This window comes from Oncorhynchus clarkii, chromosome 18, assembly GCF_045791955.1.
Source record: "Oncorhynchus clarkii lewisi isolate Uvic-CL-2024 chromosome 18, UVic_Ocla_1.0, whole genome shotgun sequence".
Classification (NCBI taxonomy): domain Eukaryota; kingdom Metazoa; phylum Chordata; class Actinopteri; order Salmoniformes; family Salmonidae; genus Oncorhynchus; species Oncorhynchus clarkii.
In genome coordinates, this window is record NC_092164.1 from 68825951 (window position 1) to 68852313 (window position 26363).

The following is a 26363-nucleotide window of genomic DNA, read 5'->3' on the forward strand; positions in this document are numbered from 1 at the left end:
TGGATTTGTCATCGGGACAACTAAAATACTGAGAGTCATCAAGTAAGTTGCTTCATATCATCAGTCCTACATATCATCAGTAACTGACTGCATGAAGTCAACTCTAGACATCTTTCAGAATGAACACATGGTATACAGTACAAAGCAGAAGTGTTTAATCATGAACAACCACCTCAGAGGGGTCTATGTTCTAAATAGACCAATCTGTGGTGAAAGCAGAACATTCACAATATATTCAACACACGCAGCTTGTTATTAATCAGTTTCAGACACTAACTGAAATACCTCTAACTCAACAGATAACTATCTGAAGGGGGTTGATCTCTAACTCAACAGATAACTATCTGAAGGGGGTTGATCTCTAACTCAACAGATAACTATCTGAAGGGGGTTTGGGGATTTTATAAAGCATTAGAGCAACATCTGAAAACTAGCAGATCAGTGTTTGACTACTATACACATTTACCTAGCTCTGGTCCAGGCCGTTACAATTCCTCTTACGCCATGGACCAGAGCTAACATTTACCATACAATCATGGTCATGTTCAAGACTGAACCTGAGATTAAAAGCATACAGTACATGATATACACAGTTGTCCATCTTTCATTATGCATTAATTAGCCAACAGTGCCCTTTAAAGGTTGAAAAGGTACATGCATGACTGTCAATACAGTGGCAACATATTTTTTGGTTTCCACATGTAAAATACTCTGCAGTGTATCAAAGCAGCAGTTTATTACATATATACAAGGATGTTATTTCTCTGAGGTTCAGATTACACTTCCCAAATATATGGTTCAACTTGAATCTCAATAAGGCACACCACATCTCTCCCACATTGTGTTCCAGTGTGCTTCTAGAGCTTCTGTCGATCGCTTCTCCAATCTGTAATACCGCCGGTCTGCATAATCTGCTGTTAGTGGGAAGAAATCAAATACTTCTGCAAAACTAGTCACTCCTAGCTTTTAAGATTTTGGGTCTGAGTCCCAAATGGCACCCCTATCCCCTATATAGTGCACTACATTTGATGATAGACCTATGAGCCCTGGTCAAACATAATGCACTTTATAGAGAGTAGGGCATCATTTGTGACGCACCCTTTCTCTACAGTGTGTTGCTGTAGGGGGTCTGAGCATGCTGAGGTAAAGAATGCACTAACTGCAAGTCTCTCTGAATAAGAGAGTCTGCTAAATGACTCACTACTGTAAGTCTCTCTGGATAAGAGCATCTGCTAAATGACAAATGTAAATGTAAGAAGCTGCATTGCATCTAAAGTATCTTTAGAGTCTCCAGAATGGAAATGAAGGATGCAGCTGCCTGCTGGGAATTATTGAACAACGCTCAGACGTCGTCGACGCAATGCTTTAATGATGCTCTTTGAAGGCAGATGGAGTCAGAGCCCAACATCCAGCATAGTTCACCTTAGTTCATGTCAACTCTGTGAGGGATGATGAGGCCTGAACAGCCTTCCCAGGTCTCCATCAGTCTCTCTCTTCATCAGCCTCCTATACAGTCTCCTGTGGCAGTCTCATCTCTGCCATCAAACCTGAGGTGGAATAAAGAGTTCAGTCTGATCTCTGACATCAAACCTGAGGTGGAATAAAGAGTTGGGTACCTACCCTGGGTGTGTGTTGAGTACCTACCCTGGGTGTGTGTTGAGTACCTACCCTGGGTGTGAGTTGGGGACCTACCCTGGGTGTGAGTTGTGGACCTACCCTGGGTGTGTGTTGAGTACCTACCCTGGGTGTGAGTTGGGGACCTACCCTGGGTGTGTGTTGAGTACCTACCCTGGGTGTGAGTTGGGTACCTACCCTGGGTGTGTGTTGAGTACCTGCCCTGGGTGTGAGTTGGGTACCTACCCTGGGTGTGTGTTGGGGACCTACCCTGGGTGTGTGTTGAGAACCTACCCTGGGTGTGTGTTGAGAACCTACCCTGGGTGTGAGTTGGGGACCTACCCTGGGTGTGTGTTGAGTACCTACCCTGGGTGTGTGTTGAGTACCTACCCTGGGTGTGAGTTGGGGACCTACCCTGGGTGTGAGTTGGGGACCTACCCTGGGTGTGAGTTGGGGACCTACCCTGGGTGTGTGTTGAGTACCTACCCTGGGTGTGTGTTGGGGACCTACCCTGGGTGTGTGTTGGGGACCTACCCTGGGTGTGTGTTGAGTACCTACCCTGGGTGTGTGTTGGGGACCTACCCAGGGTGTGTGTTGGGTACCTACCCTGGGTGTGTGTTGAGAACCTACCCTGGGTGTGTGTTGAGGACCTACCCTTGGTGTGTGTTGGGTACCTACCCTGGGTGTGTGTTGGGCATCTACCCTGGGTGTGAGTTGGGTATCTACCCTGGGTGTGTGTTGAGTATCTACCCTGGGTTTGTGTTGAGCACCTACCCTTGGTGTGTGTTGAGTACCTACCCTGGGTGTGTGTTGGGGACCTACCCAGGGTGTGTGTTGGGTACCTACCCTGGGTGTGTGTTGAGAACCTACCCTGGGTGTGTGTTGAGGACCTACCCTTGGTGTGTGTTGGGTACCTACCCTGGGTGTGTGTTGGGCATCTACCCTGGGTGTGAGTTGGGTATCTACCCTGGGTGTGTGTTGAGTATCTACCCTGGGTTTGTGTTGAGCACCTACCCTTGGTGTGTGTTGGGTACCTACCCTGGGTGTGTGTTGGGTATCTACCCTTGGTGTGTGTTGGGCACCTACCCTGGGTGTGTGTTGGGTATCTACCCTGGGTGTGAGTTGGGTATCTACCCTGGGTGTGTGTTGAGTATCTACCCTGGGTGTGTGTTGGGTATCTACCCTGGGTGTGTGTTGGGTATCTACCCTGGGGGTGTGTTGGGCACCTACCCTGGGTGTGAGTTGGGCTCCGTCCATGAGGCTCTGTCTGAGCAGCCCTGTCACAGTCTCCAGCTCCTGTTCAGCCTCGTGGACGTTGGGGTCCAGCTGTAACACCTCCTGGAGGTCACTGCTGGAAGACAGGTAGTCCTGGGAAGGGAGGGAGAGGAGGCGAAGAGAGTGGGGTAGAGGAAAAGAGAGTGAGGATGAAGAAAGGGTGAGCGTGTGTGGAGAAAGAGTGAGAGAAGGAGGGGAGGTAGAATGTCAAAAAGGGGTTAAAAATCAATGGTATTTGGTATTTTATTAGGATCCCCATTAGACTTTGCGACAGCAGCAACTACTCGTCCCGGGATCCACACAAAACATATTACAGAACATTAATAGACAAGAAGAGAACTACATACATTTTTTAAAAACAGCACACATATCCTACATATCAATACACACAAGCTACCTAGGTCCAATAGGGGAGAGGCGTGAGGTGTTGCTTTATTAGTTTTGTTAAACCAGGTTTGCTGTTCTTTTGAGCAATATGAGATGGAAGGAAGTTCCATGCAATAATGGCTCTATATAATACTGTACGCTTTCTATTTGTTCTGGAGCTGCGTGTAAGTTGACTCTGCAAACCATTTGGGATTTTCAACACATTCATGTTTCTTATAAAAAGAAGAAGTGGTGCAGTCAGTCTCTTCAACTCTGAGCCAAGAGAGACTGGCAGCATAGTATTAATATCAGCCCTCTGATTAACATGAAGAGCAAGACGTGCCGCTCTGTTCTGGGCCAACTGCAGCTTAACTAGGCCTTCCTCTGCAGCACTGGACCACATGGCTGGACAATAATAATAAAAACATGTTGCATCTCTTCTATCCTCAAGGGCGATAGTGTCCATTGGCTTCACACAAAAACATGGGCACAAAACCATTTTTTCCAAGTTTATAACAGAAAAATCTGCAACGTGAAAAAGGCTTTTTTAAATATTTTTTTTTACATATAAACAAAAAAACGACTTCATGTTTCTATTTTCACAAGTGGGTTAGGGTTACATGTGGAATGCCTGTCATTTTCCAAATGCAACAGTTCCTGTCTCTTCAAAATAGAGGTTCATCCTTCTAACTTCATTCTATTAATCTACTATCTATTAAGACATCTATTAATACCTATTAAGTCATACATTAATGCCAGTGGTGTAAAGTACTTAAGTAAAAATACTGTAAGGACTAGGACTATTTAAGGACTATTTAAGTAGTGTTTTGGGTGTATCTGTAAAGTACTACTTATTGTAAGTAGATATTTTGGAGTATCATTACCTGACTTTACTATTTATATTGATTATAAGTTTTAATTTTTACTCACTAAACAAATACTGCCTTTGTAAACTATGTTGGAGAGTTGGAGTGTGTCCCTGTCTATACGTACACTACCGTTCAAAGGTTTGGGGTCACTTAGAAATGTCCTTGTTTTTGAAAGAAAAGCACCTTTTTTGTCCATTAAAATAACATCAAAATGATCAGAAATACAGTGTAGACATTGTTAATGTTGTAAATGACTATTGTGGCTGGAAACGGCTGATTTTTTAAATGGAATATCTACGTAGGCGCACAGAGGCCCATTATCAGAAACTATCACTCCTGTGTTCCAATGACACGTTGTGTTAGCTAATCCAAGTTTATAATTTTAAAAGGCTAATTGATCATTAGAAAACCTTTTGTAATTATGGTAGCACAGCTGAAAACTGTTGTGCTGATTAAAGAGGCCTTCTGTAGACTAGTTGAGTATTTGGAGCATCGGCATTTGTTGGTTCGATTACAGGCTCAAATTGGCCAGAAACAAAGAACTTTCTTCTGAAACTCATCAGTCTATTCTTGTTCTGAGAAATGAAGGCTATTCCATGAGAGAATTTGCCAAGAAACTGAAGATCTCGTACAACTGTTCTGTTGCCATGGCGCCTACAGAGATGGCCGCCTCGCTTCATGTTCCTAGGAAACTATGCAGTTTTTTGTTTTTTTACGTGTTATTTCTTACATTAGTACCCCAGGTCATCTTAGGTTTCATTACATACAGTCGAGAAGAACTACTGAATATAAGATCAGCGTCAACTCACCATCAGTACAACCAAGAATATGATTTTCGCGAAGCGGATCCTGTGTTCTGCCTTTCAACCAGGACAACGGAATGGATCCCAGCCGGCGACCCAAAAAAACGACTCCGTAAAAGAGGGAAACGAGGCGGTCTTCTGGTCAGACTCCGGAGACGGGCACATCGTGCACCACTCCCTAGCATTCTTCTCGCCAATGTCCAGTCTCTTGACAACAAGGTTGATGAAATCCGAGCAAGGGTAGCATTCCAGAGGGACATCAGAGACTGTAACGTTCTTTGCTTCACGGAAACATGGCTCACTGGAGAGACGCAATCGGAGGCGGTGCAGCCAGCGGGATTCTCCACGCATCGTGCCGACAGAAACAAACATCTTTCTGGTAAGAAGAGGGGCGGGGGCGTATGCCTTATGGCTAACGAGACGTGGTGTGATCACAGAAACATACAGGAACTCAAATCCTTCTGTTCACCTGATTTAGAATTCCTCACAATCAAATGTCGACCGCATTATCTCCCAAGAGAATTCTCTTCGATTATAATCACAGCAGTATATATTCCCCCCCCAAGCAGACACATCGATGGCTCTGAACGAACTTTATTTGACTCTTTGCAAACTGGAATCCATACATCCTGAGGCTGCATTCATTCTAGCTGGGGATTTTAACAAGGCTAATCTGAAAACAAGACTCCCTAAATTGTATCAACATATCGATTGCGCAACCAGGGCTGGAATAACCTTGGATCATTGTTATTCTAACTTCCGCGACGCATATAAGGCCCTGACCCGCCCTCCTTTCGGAAAAGCTGACCACGACTCCATTTTGCTGATCCCGGCCTACAGACAGAAACTAAAACAAGAAGCTCCCACGCTGAGGTCTGTCCAACGCTGGTCCGACCAAGCTGATTCCACACTCCAAGACTGCTTCCATCACGTGGACTGGGATATGTTTCGTATTGCGTCAGATAACAACATTGACGAATACGCTGATTCGGTGTGCGAGTTCATTAGAACGTGCGTTGAAGATGCCGTTCCCATAGCAACTATTAAAACATTCCCTAACCAGAAACCGTGGATTGATGGCAGCATTCGAGTGAAACTGAAAGCGCGAACCACTGCTTTTAATCAAGGCAAGGTGACTGGTAACATGACCGAATACAAACAGTGCAGCAATTCCCTCCGCAAGGCTATCAAACAAGCTAAGCGTCAGTATAGAGACAAAGTAGAATCTCAATTCAACGGCTCAGACACAAGAGGTATGTGGCAGGGTCTACAGTCAATCACGGACTACAAGAAGAAAACCAGCCCAGTCACGGACCAGGATGTCTTGCTCCCAGGCAGACTAAATAACTTTTTTTGCCAGCTTTGAGGACAATACAGTGCCACTGACACGGCCTGCAACGAAAACAAGCGGACTCTCCTTCACTGCAGCCGAGGTGAGTAAAACATTTAAACGTGTTAACCCTCGCAAGGCTGCAGGCCCAGACGGCATCCCCAGCCGCGCCCTCAGAGCATGCGCGGACCAGCTGGCCGGTGTGTTTACGGACATATTCAATCAATCCCTATACCAGTCTGCTGTTCCCACATGCTTCAAGAGGGCCACCATTGTTCCTGTTCCCAAGAAAGCTAAGGTAACTGAGCTAAACGACTACCGTCCCGTAGCACTCACTTCCGTCATCATGAAGTGCTTTGAGAGACTAGTCAAGGACCATATCACCTCCACCCTACCTGACACCCTAGACCCACTCCAATTTGCTTACCGCCCAAATAGGTCCACAGACGATGCAATCTCAACCACACTGCCCTAACCCATCTGGACAAGAGGAATACCTATGTGAGAATGCTGTTCATCGACTACAGCTCGGCATTCAACACCATAGTACCCTCCAAGCTCGTCATCAAGCTCGAGACCCTGGGTCTCGACCCCGCCCTGTGCAACTGGGTACTGGACTTCCTGACGGGCCGCCCCCAGGTGGTGAGGGTAGGCAACAACATTTCCACCCCGCTGATCCTCAACACTGGGGCCCCACAAGGGTGCGTTCTGAGCCCTCTCCTGTACTCCCTGTTCACCCACGACTGCGTGGCCACGCACGCCTCCAACTCAATCATCAAGTTTGCGGACGACACAACAGTGGTAGGCTTGATTACCAACAACGACGAGACGGCCTACAGGGAGGAGGTGAGGGCCCTCGGAGTGTGGTGTCAGGAAAATAACCTCACACTCAACATCAACAAAACTAAGGAGATGATTGTGGACTTCAGGAAACAGCAGAGGGAACACCCCACTATCCACATCAGTACAGTAGTACAGAACAGTAGTGGAGAGGGTAGTAAGTTTTAAGTTCCTCGGCATACACATCACAGACAAACTGAATTGGTCCACTCACACAGACAGCATCGTGAAGAAGGCGCAGCAGCGCCTCTTCAACCTCAGGTGGCTGAAGAAATTCGGCTTGTCACCAAAAGCACTCACAAACTTCTACAGATGCACAATCAAGAGCATCCTGGCGGGCTGTATCACCGCCTGGTACGGCAACTGCTCCGCCCACAACCGTAAGGCTCTCCAGAGGGTAGTGAGGTCTGCACAACGCATCACCGGGGGCAAACTACCTGCCCTCCAGGACACCTACACCACCCGATGTTACAGGAAGGCCATAAAGATCATCAAGGACAACAACCACCCGAGCCACTGCCTGTTCACCCCGCTATCATCCAGAAGGCGAGGTCAGTACAGGTGCATCAAAGCTGGGACCGAGAGACTGAAAAACAGCTTCTATCTCAAGGCCATCAGACTGTTAAACAGCCACCACTAACATTGAGTGGCTGCTGCCAACACACTGACTCAACTCCAGCCACTTTAATAATGGGAATTGATGGGAAATGATGTAAAATATATCACTAACCACTTTAAACAATGCTACCTAATATAATGTTTACATACCCTACATTATTCATCTCATATGTATACGTATATACTGTACTCTATATCATCTACTGCATCCTTATGTATTACATGTATCACTAGCCACTTTAACTATGCCACTTTGTTTACATACTCATCTCATATGTATATACTGTACTCGATACCATCTACTGTATCTTGCCTATGCTGCTCTGTACCATCACTCATCCATATATCTTTATGTACATATTCTTTATCCCCTTACACTGTGTACAAGACAGTAGTTTTGGAATTGTTAGTTAGATTACTTATTATTACTGCATTGTCGGAACTAGAAGCACAAGCATTTCGCTACACTCGCATTAACATCTGCTAACCATGTGTATGTGACAAATAAAATTTGATTTGATTTGAATTAGTACACAGATTTCAAAAGTTCAAATCAATGATTTGATTTGAACTCTGTGTACTACTCCCTTCACAGAACAGCGCACTCTAACCAGAATATAAAGAGCAGTGGGAGGCCCCAGGTCACAACTGAGCAAGAGGACAAGTATATTAGAGTGTCTAGTTTGAGAAACAGACGCCTCACAAGTCCTAAACTGGCAGGTTCATTAAATAGTAACTGAAAAACACAAGTCTCAACGTCAACAGCAAAGAGGCAACTCCAAGATGCTGGCCTTCTAGGCAGAGTTGCAAAGAAAAAGACATATCACAGACTGGCCAATAAAAATAAAAGATTAAGATGGGCAAAAGAACACAGACACTGGACAGAGGAACTCTGCCTAGAAGGCCAGCATCCTGGAGTCGCCTCTTCACTGTTGACGTTGAGACTGGTGGGCGGGGGTTTCTGATCAATTTGCTAACCAGCTAACCATTTACAGTAATAGATTAATAAATAGCTATTAATTGGTGACTTAATTAATAGATGAATAAATAGCTATTAATTGGTGACTTAATAGATAGTAGATGAGGTTAGAAGGGTGAACTCCTATTTTGAAGGGACAGGAAGTATTGGTTGTGCATTTGGCCAATAAAATGCATTCCACATGTAACCCCACCCACATGTTAATTGTTTTTGGTTAATCTGCTGAGTTAACAAAAAACAAGCCGTTTTCCTGTTTTTGGAAAACACAGTGTTCATTGGTTTTCCTTGTTCTTCACAACAACAAAAAAATGCGTTGAACCAACTAGGACTTTGAATAATAGATAACCACCTGTAAGCCTTTAAACGCCAGCGCCCGTCTATAGAAGGCCTTCTTATTGGTTGGTTCCAGCTTGAGGGCGGAGTCACAGTCCTGTCTGGCCTCTTCAAAACAACCCAGTCTCAGATAACAGATGGCTCTGGGGGTGAAGGGTAGGAGTTAAGGACTAACAGTGGGCTTGAAAGTGGTCATGTACCATGGCAATTTATGTGTACAGTACTACACTGATAAAGAACTGTGCTTACAATCATATAAAAATTAATCAAATAAATGCCACTCGCACTTGACTTCCCCCTACTAGCATGGACATTACTGAGGAAAAATGGACTTCCCCCTACTAGCATGGACATTACTGAGGAAAAATGGACTTCCCCCTACTAGCATGGACATTACTGAGGAAAAATGGACTTCCCCCTACTAGCATGGACATTACTGAGGAAAAATGGACTTCCCCCTACTAGCATGGACATTACTGAGGAAAAATGGACTTCCCCCTACTAGCATGGACATTACTGAGGAAAAATGGACTTCCCCCTACTAGCATGGACATTACTGAGGAAAAATGGACTTCCCCCTACTAGCATGGACATTACTGAGGAAAAATGGACTTCCCCCTACTAGCATGGACATTACTGAGGAAAAATGGACTTCCCCCTACTAGCATGGACAATACTGAGGAAAAATGTACTTCCCCCTACTAGCATGGACATTACTGAGGAAAAATGGACTTCCCCCTACTAGCATGGACATTACTGAGGAAAAATGGACTTCCCCCTACTAGCATGGACATTACTGAGGAAAAATGTACTTCCCCCTACTAGCATGGACACTACTGAGGAAAAATGGACTTCCCCCTACTAGCATGGACATTACTGAGGAAAAATGGACTTCCCCCTACTAGCATGGACACTACTGAGGAAAACTGGACTTCCCCCTACTAGCATGGACATTACTGAGGAAAAATGGACTTGACTGAGATATGTGGTTATGATGAATTCACTAACTGTAAGTGGCTCTGGAGATCTATCTGCTGAACTCAAATGTAAATCTTGTCTATAAGCACTTCCTATTGTCTACTGTAAGTATTAACTTAGGTTTGATCTGAAGGATTAGGGGTCACCTGTTGCTAAAGCAGGAACACTTGTCAGGTTAGGGTTAGTATGCTATGAGGATTATGGTTAGTATGCTAACAGGATTAGAGTTTGTATGCTAGCAGGGTTAGGGTTAGTATGCTAACAGGGTTAGAGTTAGTATGCTAGCAGGGTAAGGGTTAGTATGCTAGCAGGGTTAGGGTTAGTATGCTAACAGGGTTAGGGTTAGTATACTAGCAGGATTAAGGTTAGTATGCTAGCAGGATTAGGGTTTGTATGCTAGCAGGGTTAGGGTTTGTATGCTAACAGGGTTAGGGTTAGTATGCTAGCAGGGTAAGGGTTAGTATGCTAGCAGGGTTAGGGTTAGTATGCTAACAGGGTTAGGGTTAGTATACTAGCAGGATTAAGGTTAGTATGCTAGCAGGGTTAGGGTTAGTATGCTAGCAAGGTTAGGGTTAGTATGCTAGCAGGGTTAGGGTTAGTATGCTAACAGGGTTAGGGTTAGTATGCTAACATGGTTATGGTTAGTATGCTAGCAGGATTAGGGTTAGTATGCTTAGCAGGGTTAGGGGTCACCTGTTGGTAAAGCAGGAACACTCGTCAGGTTTGATCTTAAGGCATTCACTGTACTTTTCTAGACCGTCATGGAACTGGCTTTTCCTCACATGCTCATTTCCTTCTGTTTTGAGAGAGGCAAAGCGAGCCTCTGCTTTTTTGGCTGCGGAGAGAGAGAGAAGCAGTTATCAGTAGTGATGCAAGAGGAAATCTGCAGACTCAGAGCAATATGATTTGTTTCTCTAACTAATTAAACTACTTCTAGCTGACTGTAAATATAAAACAAACTTTCCTACAATGACTTCTAATGTCAAATGAGCAAAAGCTGACTGGTTGAGCCTCTGTTGAGTTTAACAGAGCTGTGACTCGATGAACTATGTCTAATCCACTGCACACCATTCTGGTCAACTCAACAGATATGACATTTCATATTCAGGACACTGGGTAGTCTGGGTAGAGAAGTCTGATTAAGGTGCTCCCTTAAGGAGTGCTGGTGTCTCACATGACAGACCCTGTTTTATTAATCTGTATCTATTTCTGAATAATCTGCATGGACAATCTCTTTCTACCAGTCTGACTCTGGACAGTGGGTAAAAACTAACAGTCGGTCTGTGGTAAGATAATCAACAGAATGTTGTCATGCTGAAGCCTGAAGGGAGCCAGCAGCAGCCAGGCAACCAGACCCTGTTTGTTCCATGACTACCACACTGTGACTGGCTGACCCGTGGGTATCAGGTTACACTCTACATAACTACCACACTGTGACTGGCTGACCCGTGGGTATCAGGTTACACTCTACATAACTACCACACTGTGACTGGTTGACCCGTGGGTATCAGGTTACACTCTACATAACTACCACACTCTGACTGAATGACCCGTGGGTATCAGGTTACACTCTACATAACTACCACACTGTGACTGAATGACCTGTGGGTATCAGGTTACACTCTACATAACTACCACACTGTGACTGGCTGACCCGTGGGTATCAGGTTACACTCTACATAACTACCACACTCTGACTGGCAGACCCGTGGGTATCAGGTTACACTCTACATAACTACCACACTCTGACTGGCTGATCTGTGGGTATCAGGTTACACTCTAGCGAGTGTAAACACAAAACGGGGCTGTTTAGAAGCCTCTTGGACCTAGACTTGGTGCTCCGGTACCGCTTGCCATACGGTAGTGGAGAGAACAGTCTATGACAAGGGTGGCTGGAATCTTTGACCATTTTTGGGGCTTTCCTCTGACACCGACCTAGTATAGAGCTCCTGGTTGGGAGGAAGCTTGGCCCCAGTGATGTACTGGGCCATACTCACTACCCTCTGTAGCGGTGATGCAACCAGACAGCATGCTGTTGATGGTGCAGCTGTATAATTTTTTGAGGATCTGGGGACCCATGACAAATATTTTCAGTCTACTGAGGGGGTATAGACATTGTTGTGCCCTCTTTACAACTGTGTTGGTGTGTTTGGACCATGATAGTTTGTTGGTGATGTGGACACCAGGGAACTTGAAGATCTCAACCCGCTCCACTACAGCCCTGTCGATGAGAATGGGGGCGTGTCCAGCCCTCTTTTTCCTATAGTCCACAATCAGCTCCTTTGTCTTGCTCGGGTTGAGGGATAAGTTGTTGTCCTAGCACCACACTGTCAGTTCTCTCCCTATAGGCTGTCTCATCGTTGTCGGTGATCAGGCCTACCACCATTATGTCATAAGCAAATTTAATGATGCTGTTGGAGTCATGCTTGGCCATGCAGTCATGAGTGAACAGGGAGTACAGGAGGGGACTAAGCATGCACCCCTGAGGGGCCCCCGCGTTGTGGATCAGCGTGGCAGATGTGTTGTTGCCTACCCTTACCACCTGGGGACGGCCCGTCAGGAAGTCCAGGATCCAATTGTAGAGGGAGGTGTTTAGTCCCAGTGTCCTTAGTTTAGTGATGAGCATTGGGGGCTCTATGGTGTTGAACACTGAGCTGTAATCAATGAACAGCATTCTCACATACAGTAATGTACCTTTTGTCCAAGTGGGAAAGGGCAGTGTGGAGTGCAATTGAGTTTGCGCCATCTGTGGATCTGTTTGGGCGGTATGCGAATTGGAGTGGGTCTAGAGTTTCAGGCATGATGGTGATGATGTGAGCCATGACCAGCCGTTCAAAGCATTTCATGGCTACTGACCTGAGTGCTATGTGGCGGTGGTCATTTAGACAGGTTACCTTTGCATTCTTGGGCACAGGGACTGTGGTGGTCTGCTTGAAACATGTTGGTATTACAGACTCAATCAGGGAAAGGTTGAAATTGTCAGTGAAGACATTTGCCAGTCGGTCCACACATGCTCCGAGTACACGTCCTGGTAATTGCCCCACTGCCTTCTGAATGTTGACATGTTTAAAGGTCTTGCTCACATCAGCTATGGAAAGCGTCTGGAACAGCTGGTGCTGCCTCAAAGCGAGCATAAAAAGAAAATTAGCCCATCTGGTAGGCTCGAGTCACTGTGAAGCTCAGGGCTGGGTTTCTCTTTGTAGTCCGTAATAGTTTGCAAGCCCTGCCACATCCGACGAGTGTCAGAGCCGGTGTTGTAGGATTCAATCTTAGTACCTTATTGATGCTTTTGCCTGTTTGATGGTTTGTCTGAGGGAATAGCGGGATTTCTTATAAGCGGCATGCTCCTTGAAAGCGGAAGCTCTAGCCTTTATCTCAGTGAGGATGTTTCCTGTGATCCATGGCTTCTGGTTGGGATATGTACGTACAGTCACTGTGGGGATGACGTCCTCAAGGCACTTATTGATGAAGCCGTTGGTTGTGGTGGTATACTCTTCAATTTCATTGGATGAATCCCGGAACATTTTCCAGTCTGTGCTAGCAAAACAGTCCGGTTGCGTAGCATTCGCTTCATCTGACCACTTCCGTATTGAGCGAGTCACTGGTACTTCCTGCTTTGGTTTTTGCTTGTAAGCAGTAATCAGGAGGATAGAATTATGGCCAGATTTGCCAAATGGAGGGCGAGGGAGAGCTTTGTACACGTCTCTGTGTGGAGTAAAGGTGGTCTAGAGTTTCTTTTCCTCTGGTTGTACATTTAACATGCTGGTAGAAAGGAGGTAAAACTGATTTAAGTTTGCCTGCATTAAAGTCTCCGGCCACTAGGAACGCCGCTTCTGGATGAACATTTCCTTGTTTGCTCCCGAGTGGCAATGCATCTCAATGTAAGAGGTGTCACTACAGTTCCTGGTTCGAATCCAGGCTGTTTTACATCCGGCCACAATTGGGAGTCCCGAAGGGCAGCACACAATTGGCCCAGCGTCGTCTGGGTTTGGCCGGGGTAGGCCGACATTGTAAATAAGAATTTGTTCTTTACTGACTTGCCTAGTTATATAAAGGTTAAATAAAATAAAATAAAAAATAATTATGTATGACTTTATGCAGTTGGTTGAGTGCAGTCTTAGTGCCAGCATCGGTTTGTTGTGGTAAATAGGCAGCAATGAAAAATATAGATGAGAACTCTCTTGGTAGATCGTGTGGTCTACAGCTTATCATGAGGTACTTTACCGCAGGCAAGCACCACCCCTCCCTCGTCTTACCAGAGGTTGCTGTTCTGTCTTGCCAATGCACGGAAAACCCAGCCAACTGTATATTATCTGTGTCGTCGGTGAAACATAAGATATTACAGTTTTTAATGTCTCTGTTGGTAAGATAGTCTCGAACGGAGCTCATCCAGTTTATTCTCCAGTGATTGCACGTTGGCCAGTAGCACGGATGGTAGAGGCGGGTTACACACTCGCCGACAAATTCTCACAAGGCACCCAGATCTGTGCCCCCTTTATCAATTCAATTCAAGGGGCCTTGGCTCAGGAAACACATGTTTACATTGCAAAAGCAAGTGAAATGGATAATAAACAAAAGTGAAATAAACAATAAAAGGTGAACAGTAAGTATAACATTTACAAAAGTTCCCAAAAGAATAAAGACATTTCAAATGTCATAATATGTCTAAATACAGTGTTGCAACGATGTGCAAATAGTTAAAGTACAAAAGGGAAAATAAATAAACATAAATATGGGTTGAATTTACAATGGTGTTTGTTCTTCACTGGTTGCCCTTTTCTTGTGGCAGCAGGTTACAAATCTTGCTGCTGTGATGGCACACTGTGGGATTTCACCCAATAGATATGGGAGTTTATCAAAAAAATATATATATTTGTTGGTATGTATAATCTGAGGGAAATATGTGTCTTTAATATGGGCATATATTTGGCAGAAGGTTCCGAAGTGCAGCTCAGTTTCTACCTAATTTTGTGGGCAGTGTTGCACATAGCCTGTCTTCTCTTCAGAACCAGGTCTGCCTATGGTGGCCTTTCTCAATAGCAAGGCTATGCTCACTGAGTCTGTACATAGTCAAAGCTTTCCTTAATTTTGGGTCAGTCACTGTGCTCAGGTATTCTGCCACTGTGTACTCTCTGTTTAGGGCCAAATAGCATTCTAGTTTGCTCCGTTGTTTTGTAAATTCTTTCCAAGTAATTATCTTTTCGTGTCCTCATGATTTGGTAGGGTCTTGTTGTGTTGCTGTCATGGGGCTCTGTGGGGTGTGTTTGTGTTTGTGATCAGAGCCCCAGGACCAGCTTGATTAGGGGACTCTTCTCCAGGTTCATCTCTTTGTAGGTGATGGCTTTGTTATGGAAAGTCAGGGAATCGGATCTCCGTCTCCTCTTCATGTGAATGACAGGGATTTGGGCCTGGTCCGGGAGCAACAGTATATCCTTCGCGTCAGACTCATTAAAGAAAAAATCTTTGTCCAGTTTGAGGTCAGTAATTGCTGTTCTGATATCCAGAAGCTATTTTCGGTCAGAAACATTATGTACAAAATAAGTTAAAAAAAAACACAAAATAGCACAATTGGTTAGGAGCCTGTAAAACAGCAGCCGTCCCCTCCGGTGCCATTGTCACTGTGACTGGCAGACCCGTGGGTATTAGGTTACACTCTACATAATTCATTGATTCCCCTTGAGACACCTCATCAGGAATACTTCTACCATTCACTCAGATTCCCTGTGACACACTTATATATCTATATGTTGCAGCTATTAGATCAAGAACACAACTTCAGCACTTGGATGGATTTGGTCAACTTCGCATGTTTCATTGTGATGAGTAATCCTTTCCTCAGACCTGAAGACTTGTGTATTGCCTAGGCTTTAGCTCAGTGGACTAAAGCTGTCTTGAATTGCATGGACAACCCAGGTTCAATACCCGGTCTTTCCTTCCAGTTCTCTGCTGCCAATGACAGGAACGAACTTCAAAAATCTCTGATGCTGGAGACTCATATCTCCCTCACTGGCTTTAAGCAGCAGCTCACAGATCACTGCACCTGTACATAGCTCATCTGTAAATAGCCCATCCAATCTACCTCATCCCCATACTGTATTTATTTATTTATTTTGCTCCTTTGCACCCCAGTATCTCTACTTGCACATTCATCTTCTGGAATCTACCATTCCAGTGTTTTAATTGCTATATTGTAATTACTTCGCCACCATGGCCTATGTATTGCCTTAACTCCCTTATCTTACCTCATTTGCCCTCACTGTGTATAGACTTTTTGTTTTCTTTTGTTCTACTGTATTATTGACTGTTTTGTTTATTCCATGTGTTACTCTGTGTTGTTGTATGTGTCGAACTGCTTTGCTTTATCTTGGCCAGGTCGCAGTTGCAAATGAGAACTTGTTCTCAACTAGCGTACCTGGTTAAATAAAGGGTTAGGGTTATATATATAAATACCTGGTTAAATAAAGGGTTAGGGTTATATATATAAATACCTGGTTAAATAAAGGGTTATATATATAAATACCTGGTTAAATAAAGGGTTATATATATAAATACCTGGTTAAATAAAGGGTTAGGGTTATATATATAAATACCTGGTTAAATAAAGGTGAAATAAAATAAATAAAACATTTTTTTTAATTAGATCACAATGAAACATGTTTGATATCTGCTAGGTCTGAACTAGTGGGTAGCCTAGTGGTTAGAGCGTTGGACTAGTAACCAAAAGGTGTCAAGTTCATATCCCTGAGCTGACAAGGTACAAATCCATCATTGAAAATAAGACTTTGTTCTTAATTAACTGACTTGCCTAGTTAAATAAAGGTAAAAAAAATATCTGGTCATTTCACGGTACGGCTAGCCAGTAACCAGGATGTGGCTAGCCAGTAAACAGGAAGTGACCTCTGACCTTCTCTAGCCTGGACCAGCTCAGCGCTGGGGTCTTTCTGCCTGTGGTGCTGCTGAGCTGACAGTGGGACTAGAGGGATCTCCGGAAGCTTCTGTCTCCAGTCAGGGCCGTCCTGCTCAATAAGCTGCTTGGTGATCCTGGAGGAAAACACACTCAGGTCACACAGTTCACATCCTAAAATAAACCCTGACACCATATTGACAGAGACAACTGCAAGTTCATTTTCACATCAGAATTTCACTGCAGGGGAACCTCCACTGTCATGGTTGTATGGCCATACACAATGTCCTCTGAGGGGGGCTGCTTTAAATCCTTGGTTTACCTGTGGACACTGTCGTGTGCCGCCTGCACCCCGATGTCTATCTGCAGTACAGTCTTAAAATCCACGTAGGCCTGTCGGTAACGTTCCATTGACTCATAGGCCGTGGCCCTGCGGAGGAGGGGCTTCAGGGAGAAGGGCTGAAGATCCAATGCCCTGGGGTTAATAGGATCAGAGGGAGGGAGAGAAAGAGAGAGAGAGTGAGAGAGACAGAGAGAGGATCACAACCCCCACTTTGCGTTTGGTCACGTTGTGTTCCAGGTGGTGGGACAAGACTTCACCTCAGTCCTGACACTCTAGGCTGCAGCAGATAATGTCTGCCATTTAGAAACACGTGATAGAGAGAGTGTGTGTGTGAATGGAAACCTAAAACACATGCCATTTGTCTAACCTATAAACAGAGGCAGAGAGTCTGTAAACAGAGGCAGACAGTCTGTAAACAGAGGCAGACAGTCTGCGAACAGAGGCAGACAGTCTGCGAACAGAGGCAGACAGTCTGTGAACAGAGGCAGACAGTCTGTAAACAGAGGCAGACAGTCTGTGAACAGAGGCAGACAGTCTGTAAACAGAGGCAGACAGTCTGTGAATAATGTGTTTGTAGTGCCACGAACATGTGTTAAACACTACAACAACAACCACATGATGAGCATGAATGAGTTTAATACAGACTGGAAATCTGTCTCTCTCTAACAGCCTAATACTCTGTCTCTCTCAGACAACCTAATACTCTGTCTCTCTCTGTCTCTCTCAGACAACCTAATACTATGTCTCTCTCTGACAGCCTAATACTCTGTCTCTCTCAGACAGTCTAATACTCTGTCTCTCTCAGACAGTCTAATACTCTGTCTCTCTCTGTCTTTCTCTGTCTCTCTGACAGTATAATACTATGTCTCCTCAGACAGCCTAATACTCTGTCTCTCTCTGTCTTTCTCAGACAGTCTAATACTCTGTCTCTCTCAGACAACCTCATACTATGTCTCTCTCAGACAGTCTAATACTCTGTCTCTCTCAGACAGCCTAATACTCTGTATCTCTCAGACAGTCTAATACTCTGTCTCTCTCAGACAGCCTAATACTCTGTCTCTCTCAGACAGTCTAATACTCTCTCTCTCTGTCTCTCTCAGACAGCCTAATACTCTGTATCTCTCAGACAGTCTAATACTATGTCTCTCTCAGACAGTCTAATACTCTGTCTCTCTCTGTCTCTCAGACAGTCTAATACTCTGTCTCTCTCAGACAGTCTAATACTCTGTCTCTCTCTGTCACTCTCAGACAGTCTAATACTCTGTCTCTCTCTGTCTCTCTCAGACAGTCTAATAATCTGTCACTCTCAGACAGTCTAATACTCGGTCTCTCTCAGACAGTCTAACACTCTGTCTCTGACAGTCTAATACTCTGTCTCTCTCAGACACTCTAATACTCTGTCTCTGACAGTCTAATACTATGTCTCTCTCAGACAGTGTAATACTCGGTCTCTCTCAGACAGTCTAATACTCTGTCTCTGACAGTCTAATTCTCTGTCTCTCTCAGACACTCTAATACTCTGTCTCTGACAGTCTAATACTATGTCTCTCTCAGACAGTCTAATATTCTGTGTCTTGCTGTCTCTCTCTGACAGACTAATACTCTGTATCTCAGACAGTCTAATACTCTGTCTTTCTCTGTCTCTCTTAGACAGCCTAATACTCTGTCGCTCTGTTTCTCTCTCGGACAGCCTAATACTATGTCTCTCTCAGACAGCCTAATACTCTGTATCTCTCAGACAGTCTAATACTCTGTCTCTCTCAGACAGCCTAATACTCTCTCTCTCTCAGACAGTCTAATACTATGTCTCTCAGACAGTCTAATACTCTGTCTCTCTCTGTCTCTCTCAGACAGTCTAATACTCTGTCTCTCTCAGACAGTCTAATACTCTGTCTCTCTCTGTCTCGCTCAGACAGTCTAATACTCTGTCTCTCTCTGTCTCTCTCAGACAGTCTAATACTCTGTCACTCTCAGACAGTCTAATACTCGGTCTCTCTCAGACACTCTAATACTCTGTCTCTGACAGTCTAATGCTATGTCTCTCTCAGACAGTGTAATACTCGGTCTCTCTCAGACAGTCTAATACTCTGTCTCTGACAGCCTAATTCTCTGTCTCTCTCAGACACTCTAATACTCTGTCTCTGACAGTCTAATACTATGTCTCTCTCAGACAGTGTAATACTCGGTCTCTCTCAGACAGTCTAATACTCTGTCTCTGACAGTCTAATTCTCTGTCTCTCTCAGACACTCTAATACTCTGTCTCTGACAGTCTAATACTATGTCTCTCTCAGACAGTCTAATACTCTGTCTCTCTCAGACAGTCTAATACTCTGTGTCTTGCTGTCTCTCTCTGACAGCCTAATACTCTGTCTCTCAGACAGTCTAATACTCTGTCTCTCTCAGACAGTCTAATACTCTGTCTTTCTCTGTCTCTCTTAGACAGCCTAATACTCTGTCGCTCTGTTTCTCTCTCGGACAGCCTAATACTCTGTCTCTCTCAGACAGCCTAATACTCTGTATCTCTCAGACAGCCTAATACTCTGTATCTCTCAGACAGCCTAATACTCTGTCTCTCTCAGACAGTCTAATACTCTGTCTCTCTCTGTCTCTCTCAGACAGCCTAATACTCTGTATCTCTCAGACAGTCTAATACTATGTCTCTCTCAGACAGTCTAATACTCTGTCTCTCTCTGTCTCTCTCAGACAGCCTAATACTCGGTCTCTCTCAGACAGTCTAATACTCGGTCTCTGACAGTCTAATTCTCTGTCTCTCTCAGACACTCTAATACTCTGTCTCTGACAGTCTAATACTATGTCGCTCTCAGACAGTCTAATACTCTGTCTCTCTCAGACAGTCTAATACTCTGTGTCTTGCTGTCTCTCTCTGACAGCCTAATACTCTGCCTCTCTCAGACAGTCTAATACTCTGCCTCTCTGTTTCTCTCTCGGACAGCCTAATACTCTGTCTCTCTCAGACAGTCTAATACTCTGTCTCTCTCAGACAGTCTAATACTCTGTCTTTCTCTGTCTCTCTTAGACAGCCTAATACTCTGTCTCTCTGACAGCCTAATACTCTGTCTCTCTGACAGCCTAATATTCTGACTCTCTGACAGTCTAATACTCTTTCTCTCTCTGTCTCTCTCAGACAGCCTAATACTCTGTCTATCTCTGTCTCTCTCTGACAGCCTAATACTCTGTCTCTCTCAGACAGTCTAATACTCTGTCTCTCAGACAGTCTAATACTCTGTCTCTCTTAGACAGCCTAATACTCTGTCTCTCTGCTTCTCTCTCGGACAGCCTAATACTCTGTCTCTCAAACAGCCTAATACTCTGTCTCTCTCTGTCTCTCTCTGACAGCCTAATACTCTGTCTCTCTCAGACAGTCAAATACTCTGTCTCTCAGACAGTCTAATACTCTGTCTCTCAGACAGTCTAATACTCTGTCTTTCTCTGTCTCTCTTAGACAGCCTAATACTCTGTCTCTCTGCTTCTCTCTCGGACAGCCTAATACTCTGTCTCTCAGACAGTCTAATACTCTGACTCTCTGACAGTCTAATACTCTTGTCTCTCAGACAGTCTAATACTCTGTCTCTGACAGCCTAATACTCTGTCTCTCTGACAGCCTATTAGTCTGTCTCTCTCTGACAGTCTAATACTCTTTCTCTCTCTGTCTCTCTCAGACAGCCTAATACTCTGTCTATCTCTGTCTCTCTCTGACAGCCTAATACTCTGTCTCTCTGACAGTCTAATACTCTGTCTCTCAAACAGCCTAATACTCTGTCTCTCTCTGACAGCCTAATACTCTGTCTCTCTCAGACAGCCTAATACTCTGTCTCTCTCAGACAGTCTAATACTCTGTCTTTCTCTGTCTCTCTTAGACAGCCTAATACTCTGTCTCTCTGTTTCTCTCTCGGACAGCCTAATACTCTGTCTCTCAGACAGTCTAATACTCTGTCTCTCTCAGACAGTCTAATACTCTGTCTTTCTCTGTCTCTCTTAGACAGCCTAATACTCTGTCTCTCTGTTTCTCTCTCGGACAGCCTAATACTCTGTCTCTCAGACAGTCTAATACTCTGTCTCTCTCTGACAGTCTAATACTCTGACTCTCTGACAGTCTAATACTCTTGTCTCTCAGACAGTCTAATACTCTGTCTCTGACAGCCTAATACTCTGTCTCTCTGACAGCCTAATAGTCTGTCTCTCTCTGACAGACTAATACTCTGTCTCTCTCTGTCTCTCAGACAGCCTAGTACTCTGTCTCTCAGACATTCTAATACTCTGTCTCTCGCTGTCTCTCTCTGACAGCCTAATACTCTGTCTCTCAGACAGCCTAATACTCCTGCCACTATTAACATGTTTACTGAGCCCAGGGAGAGTGTTTTTCAAATGGCACCATATGCCCTATATAGTGCACTATAACCAGGGCCCTGGTCAACAGTAATACATTATATCTGGAATAGGGTTCCATTTGGGACACAGATGTAGAAGAGTATTGGCCTGTAGAAGGGGCGATAGCAAGGCCTCCTCACCTGGTGCAGTCCTGGATACACTCTGTGTTGCTCCCATCCTTCAGGTAGCAAGCAGCTCTGTTAGAGTAGAGAATACACAGGTCCTCTCCACTCTCTATACCTTTAACAACAAACAGCTCTGTTAGAGTAGAGAATACACAGGTCCTCTCCACTCTCTATACCTTTAACAGCAAGCAGCTCTGTTAGAGTAGAGAATACACAGGTCCTCTCCACTCTCTATACCTTTAACAGCAAGCAGCTCTGTTAGAGTAGAGAATACACAGGTCCTCTCCACTCTCTATACCTTTAACAACAAACAACTCTGTTAGAGTAGAGAATACACAGGTCCTCTCCACTCTCTATACCTTTAACAGCAAGCAGCTCTGTTAGAGTAGAGAATACACAGGTCCTCTCCACTCTCTATACCTTTAACAACAAGCAGCTCTGTTAGAGTAGAGAATACACAGGTCCTCTCCACTCTCTATACCTTTAACAACAAGCAGCTCTGTTAGAGTAGAGAATACACAGGTCCTCTCCACTCTCTATACCTTTAACAACAAGCAGCTCTGTTAGAGTAGAGAATACACAGGTCCTCTCCACTCTCTATACCTTTAACAACAAAGACAACTTGTATTTCAAAGTCATTTAAATAAAAATATAATTTTAAAAATAACAAAGCGAGCAACGAAAATAACAGAGAGCATTTTTTCCAGTTAAACTTGTTAATAGGACAGACTATGGTGTTGAGTGTGTGTGTGTGCACACCGTACAGTTTGCATGGTCAATCCATTTACAAGGAAAAGGCTTTCCACTGCCCTTTCTCCAAGGAGCTCAATCTGCAGCATCAGCCAGTGTTGACCATCATCAGTCATTACACAGTAGTGATGGATTCCTGTCAGTCTAGATAATGTTGTTGGCTGTTGTGTTTTTCCCTGCTACTAGCATCTATTTGTGTTGCCACCCACGAGCTTTCGTGACGTTTTGGAAATTCAACTGAATCCAATTTGCAGGAGTGTAATGTTAATGCCTACGCAGCAGCATGTCACGAGCCCATACTCCAGACACACTACCAGCAATAGGGATTGGCTGATGAGGGCTCTGGGATGACTATCATAAAGCCCAATGACAACAAAGAGGCCTGTGTCAGGAAATGGACCCTGTAGAAACTAGGAACGAGTGACACTTAACGTGAACCTGGGTCTAATACCCATTTCCTCCATGACACACACACACTGCAGCTGGGAGGAACATGATCTTCCTGTCGCAGTCCTTATGACTACCTTCATTGTCATTATTCAAGTACCCACAATATCCTACATCACTGACAGTGGGCCTCTTAGTCCTGTGACCTGTTAAAACATCTAGTGTAGACCTGTTTCCTGTTAAAACATCTAGTGTAGACCTGTTTCCTGTTAAAACATCTAGTGTAGGCCTGTTTCCTGTTAAAACATCTGGTGTAGGTCTGTTTCCTGTTAAAACATCTAGTGTAGGCCTGTGTCCTGTTAAAACATCTGGTGTTGGGCCTGTGTCCTGTTAAAACATCTAGTGTTGGGCCTGTTTCCTGTTAAAACATCTGGTGTAGGCCTGTTTCCTGTTAAAACATCTAGTGTTGGGCCTGTGTCCTGTTCAAACATCTGCTGTAGACCTGTTTCCTGTTAAAACATCTAGTGTAGGCCTGTGTCCTGTTAAAACATCTGGTGTAGGCCTGTTTCCTGTTAAAACATCTAGTGTAGGCCTGTGTCCTGTTAAAACATCTGCTGTAGACCTGTTTCCTGTTAAAACATCTAGTGTAGGCCTGTGTCCTCTTAAAACATCTAGTGTAGGCCTGTGTCCTGTTAAAACATCTGGTGTTGGGCCTGTGTCCTGTTAAAACATCTGGTGTTGGGCCTGTTTCCTGTTAAAACATCTAGTGTAGGTCTGTTTCCTGTTAAAACATCTGGTGTAGGCCTGTTTCCTGTTAAAACATCTGGTGTTGGGCCTGTTTCCTGTAGAAACATCTAGTGTAGGCCTGTTTCCTGTTAAAACATCTGGTGTAGGTCTGTTTCCTGTTAAAACATCTGGTGTTGGGCCTGTTTCCTGTAGAAACATCTAGTGTAGGTCTGTTTCCTGTTAAAACATCTGGTGTAGGCCTGTTTCCTCAGTTATATCAAATGGATGTTTCACTAACCCACTTTCCTTCACTGCTGGAACCTGAAATATTAAGTTCAGGGCCGGTTCCAGGCATAAGCAATATAAGCGGTCACTTGACATTTTTGTTGTTGTTGTTGTAAATTAGGAACTCAGTCGGGGTCTCAACTTACTATTGAGAGTTAAAATAGTAGAATTTAGAAATGTGGTTGTGCATCAGCAGTTTGTCTGGTTATGTCCATCACCGACAGTCACTCAATTAGCCGCCAGCTAACAATTTTTTTTTGCCAGCTATCTAAACTTGTATTAATCATGGCCAAACAGCGACCGGGCACGCAGGGCACGTGTCCAGGGGCCCTGACCTCCAGGGGGCCCCCATTGATTTTGTTTGTCATTCTCACTCAGATGTCATTAACACAGCATAAGCCATGTAAAATTAATAGAATTGCAGGAAATTTGCTCTAAAACTGCTAAATAAATATCTCCACCCCATTGCAAAATGGGTAGAATTGCATAAAATGTGTTGTACAATTGCAACTTCCTCTCTGCCCCATGTGAAAATGTGTAGAATAAGAATTGCAGGAAACATGCTTTAATGGTCCAATGCAGCAGTTTTTTTCTCAATAATAAATAATTTCTTGTCATATTTAAGTACCTTACTGAGATTGTTTTAAATTAAAATGGTTCAAAATAAACTAAAATAGCTTCTTAGCAAAAGGCAATTTCTTAATCAAGAATTTTGCTAGAACTGTCAAGGAGTGGCGAGGGGGAAACAAAGAATGTGCTGTTATTGAGAGAGAGGTTGGGAACTCTCTTTCTTATTGGTCGATTAACTCTTTTAACACATGGTGATGTCACCATGGAAGGCCAAAACTCCATCCCACCAAAACAGGCTGAAATTTCTGGCTTTTCAAACACCCGCATACATAAGGCGCGAGGCCCCCCAACCAAATCTAGCTTAGGGCCCCCAAAAGACTAGAGCCGGTCCTGATTGAGTAACACGCTGCTGCCTGCTGAGATGAAACACACATCAAAGACATGTATGAGGTCATGAACTCTGAGACTAAACCCCATCCTGAGACATCAAACTCTGTAACAAGCCACTGCTATTGATTGTACTCCACCTGCGTCACAGCAGCCATCGATGGCTGCAGAGTATTTCTCCACAGCATCTGCAAACTGTCCTTTTTTGAAGAGGTGGTTACCCTCGTTCTTGAGCCGGCCCAGGTGGGGTGGCAGAGCTCCAGCGGGGGCGTCCAGATAGCTGGTGTCTGGTGGGATGTCCTTACTCTGGTTCCTGTCCCCCTGGGTGGCTCCGTTGGCCATCGACCCCTTCTCTGGGGGACCCTTCCCTGCCTTGGGCTTCTCCGTACTCCCGGCTCTGCTTCTCCTCCTGAATCCTGGGGTGGCCTGGTCCGTTTTAGCCCCCCCGGATCCAGAGGGCTTATCCTGTGCATTCCCCATTATTATCTCTGTACGCTGCAGTGTCAAAGCTTTCCTCCCCCTAGAGCAGCAGCCTAGTCTAAGCTGGATGGAAGATCTGGTGTCAGGACACGCCCCTACTGGTGGAGTCAGCAGTGACATCACAAAAGGGGGCGGTGTTGTTGCATTGCAGTGCAGAGAGAGGAGAGATATTTCATGAGGCCACTGCATGAGGGAGAACTGGTGCTTGGCAGGAGAGAGGAGCCAGTTATGCTGCCAGCAGTTAGGTGATGTCAGGGAAGAATGAGGATATTCCTCTAGGGACACTTCAGGAACAGAACTCTCTGGGAAACCAGTGAAATATGCTACATCCTAAATGGAATCCTATTCCCTAAGTAGTGCACTACTCTACATCCTAAATGGAATCCTATTCCCTAAGTAGTGCACTACTCTACATCCTAAATGGAATCCTATTCCCTAAGTAGTGCACTACTCTACATCCTAAATGGAATCCTATTCCCTAAGTAGTGCACTACTCTACATCCTAAATGGAATCCTATTCCCTAAGTAGTGCACTACTCTACATCCTAAATGGAATCCTATTCCCTAAGTAGTGCACTACTCTACATCCTAAATGGAATCCTATTTCATATGAAGTACCCTACTTCTGACCAGGGCCGATAGGCCTCTGTATTCAGTTCAAAGTCATATCCAGTAAGTAGTAATATTAATGATAGAGTGCTATGAATGATATTGCTCCAGTATCTCTTTAGGGTGTCGAAATAATTAGCATATTTATAGGTGAAACTCCTAGACTAGGTAACTCCTAACTTATAATTAGCATATGTATAGATGTGTAAGGTTATACTCCAAGACTAGGAAACTCCTAACCTACTTTGGACTCCTACTCCTTGGGGACAAACAGACAACTGAACCCTTCAGTCACTACAATAAACATGACACAATTCTACATCCACACTCATCAAGGTCCTGTAGTGCAGATGTCTTGACCAGTAGAAACATGACACTGTTCTACAAATCAAATCAAATTGT

The 26363-nt window shown here is 44.4% G+C and overlaps 1 protein-coding gene across 1 annotated transcript; it reads right to left on the reverse strand.

Moving 5' to 3' along the window:
• Positions 1–70: 70 nt before the first annotated feature.
• On the reverse strand, positions 71–25469 carry LOC139373872 (sperm associated antigen 1a). Its single transcript, XM_071114967.1, has 8 exons — positions 25013–25469; positions 21783–21882; positions 17232–17384; positions 16910–17046; positions 10699–10840; positions 9044–9170; positions 2845–2982; positions 71–1547 (listed from the first exon to the last, which is right to left on the reverse strand). The coding sequence occupies exons 1-8, from the start codon at positions 25350–25352 to the stop codon at positions 1542–1544; spliced, it is 1143 nt and encodes a 380-aa protein (XP_070971068.1). The 5' UTR covers positions 25353–25469; the 3' UTR covers positions 71–1541.
• Between the last annotated feature and the right edge of the window lie 894 nt (positions 25470–26363).

Coding starts and splice junctions, on each gene's coding strand:
- LOC139373872 (XM_071114967.1), bottom strand. CDS start 25,352: ATGGGGAATGCACAGGATAAGCCCTCTGGATCCGGGGGGGCTAAAACG. Junction 17,385..21,782: donor TGTATCCAGGACTGCACCAG/GTGAGGAGGCCT, acceptor TATTAACCCCAG/GGCATTGGATCTTCAGCCCT. Junction 9,171..10,698: donor TGTTCCTGCTTTACCAACAG/GTGACCCCTAAC, acceptor CTTCACCCCCAG/AGCCATCTGTTATCTGAGAC.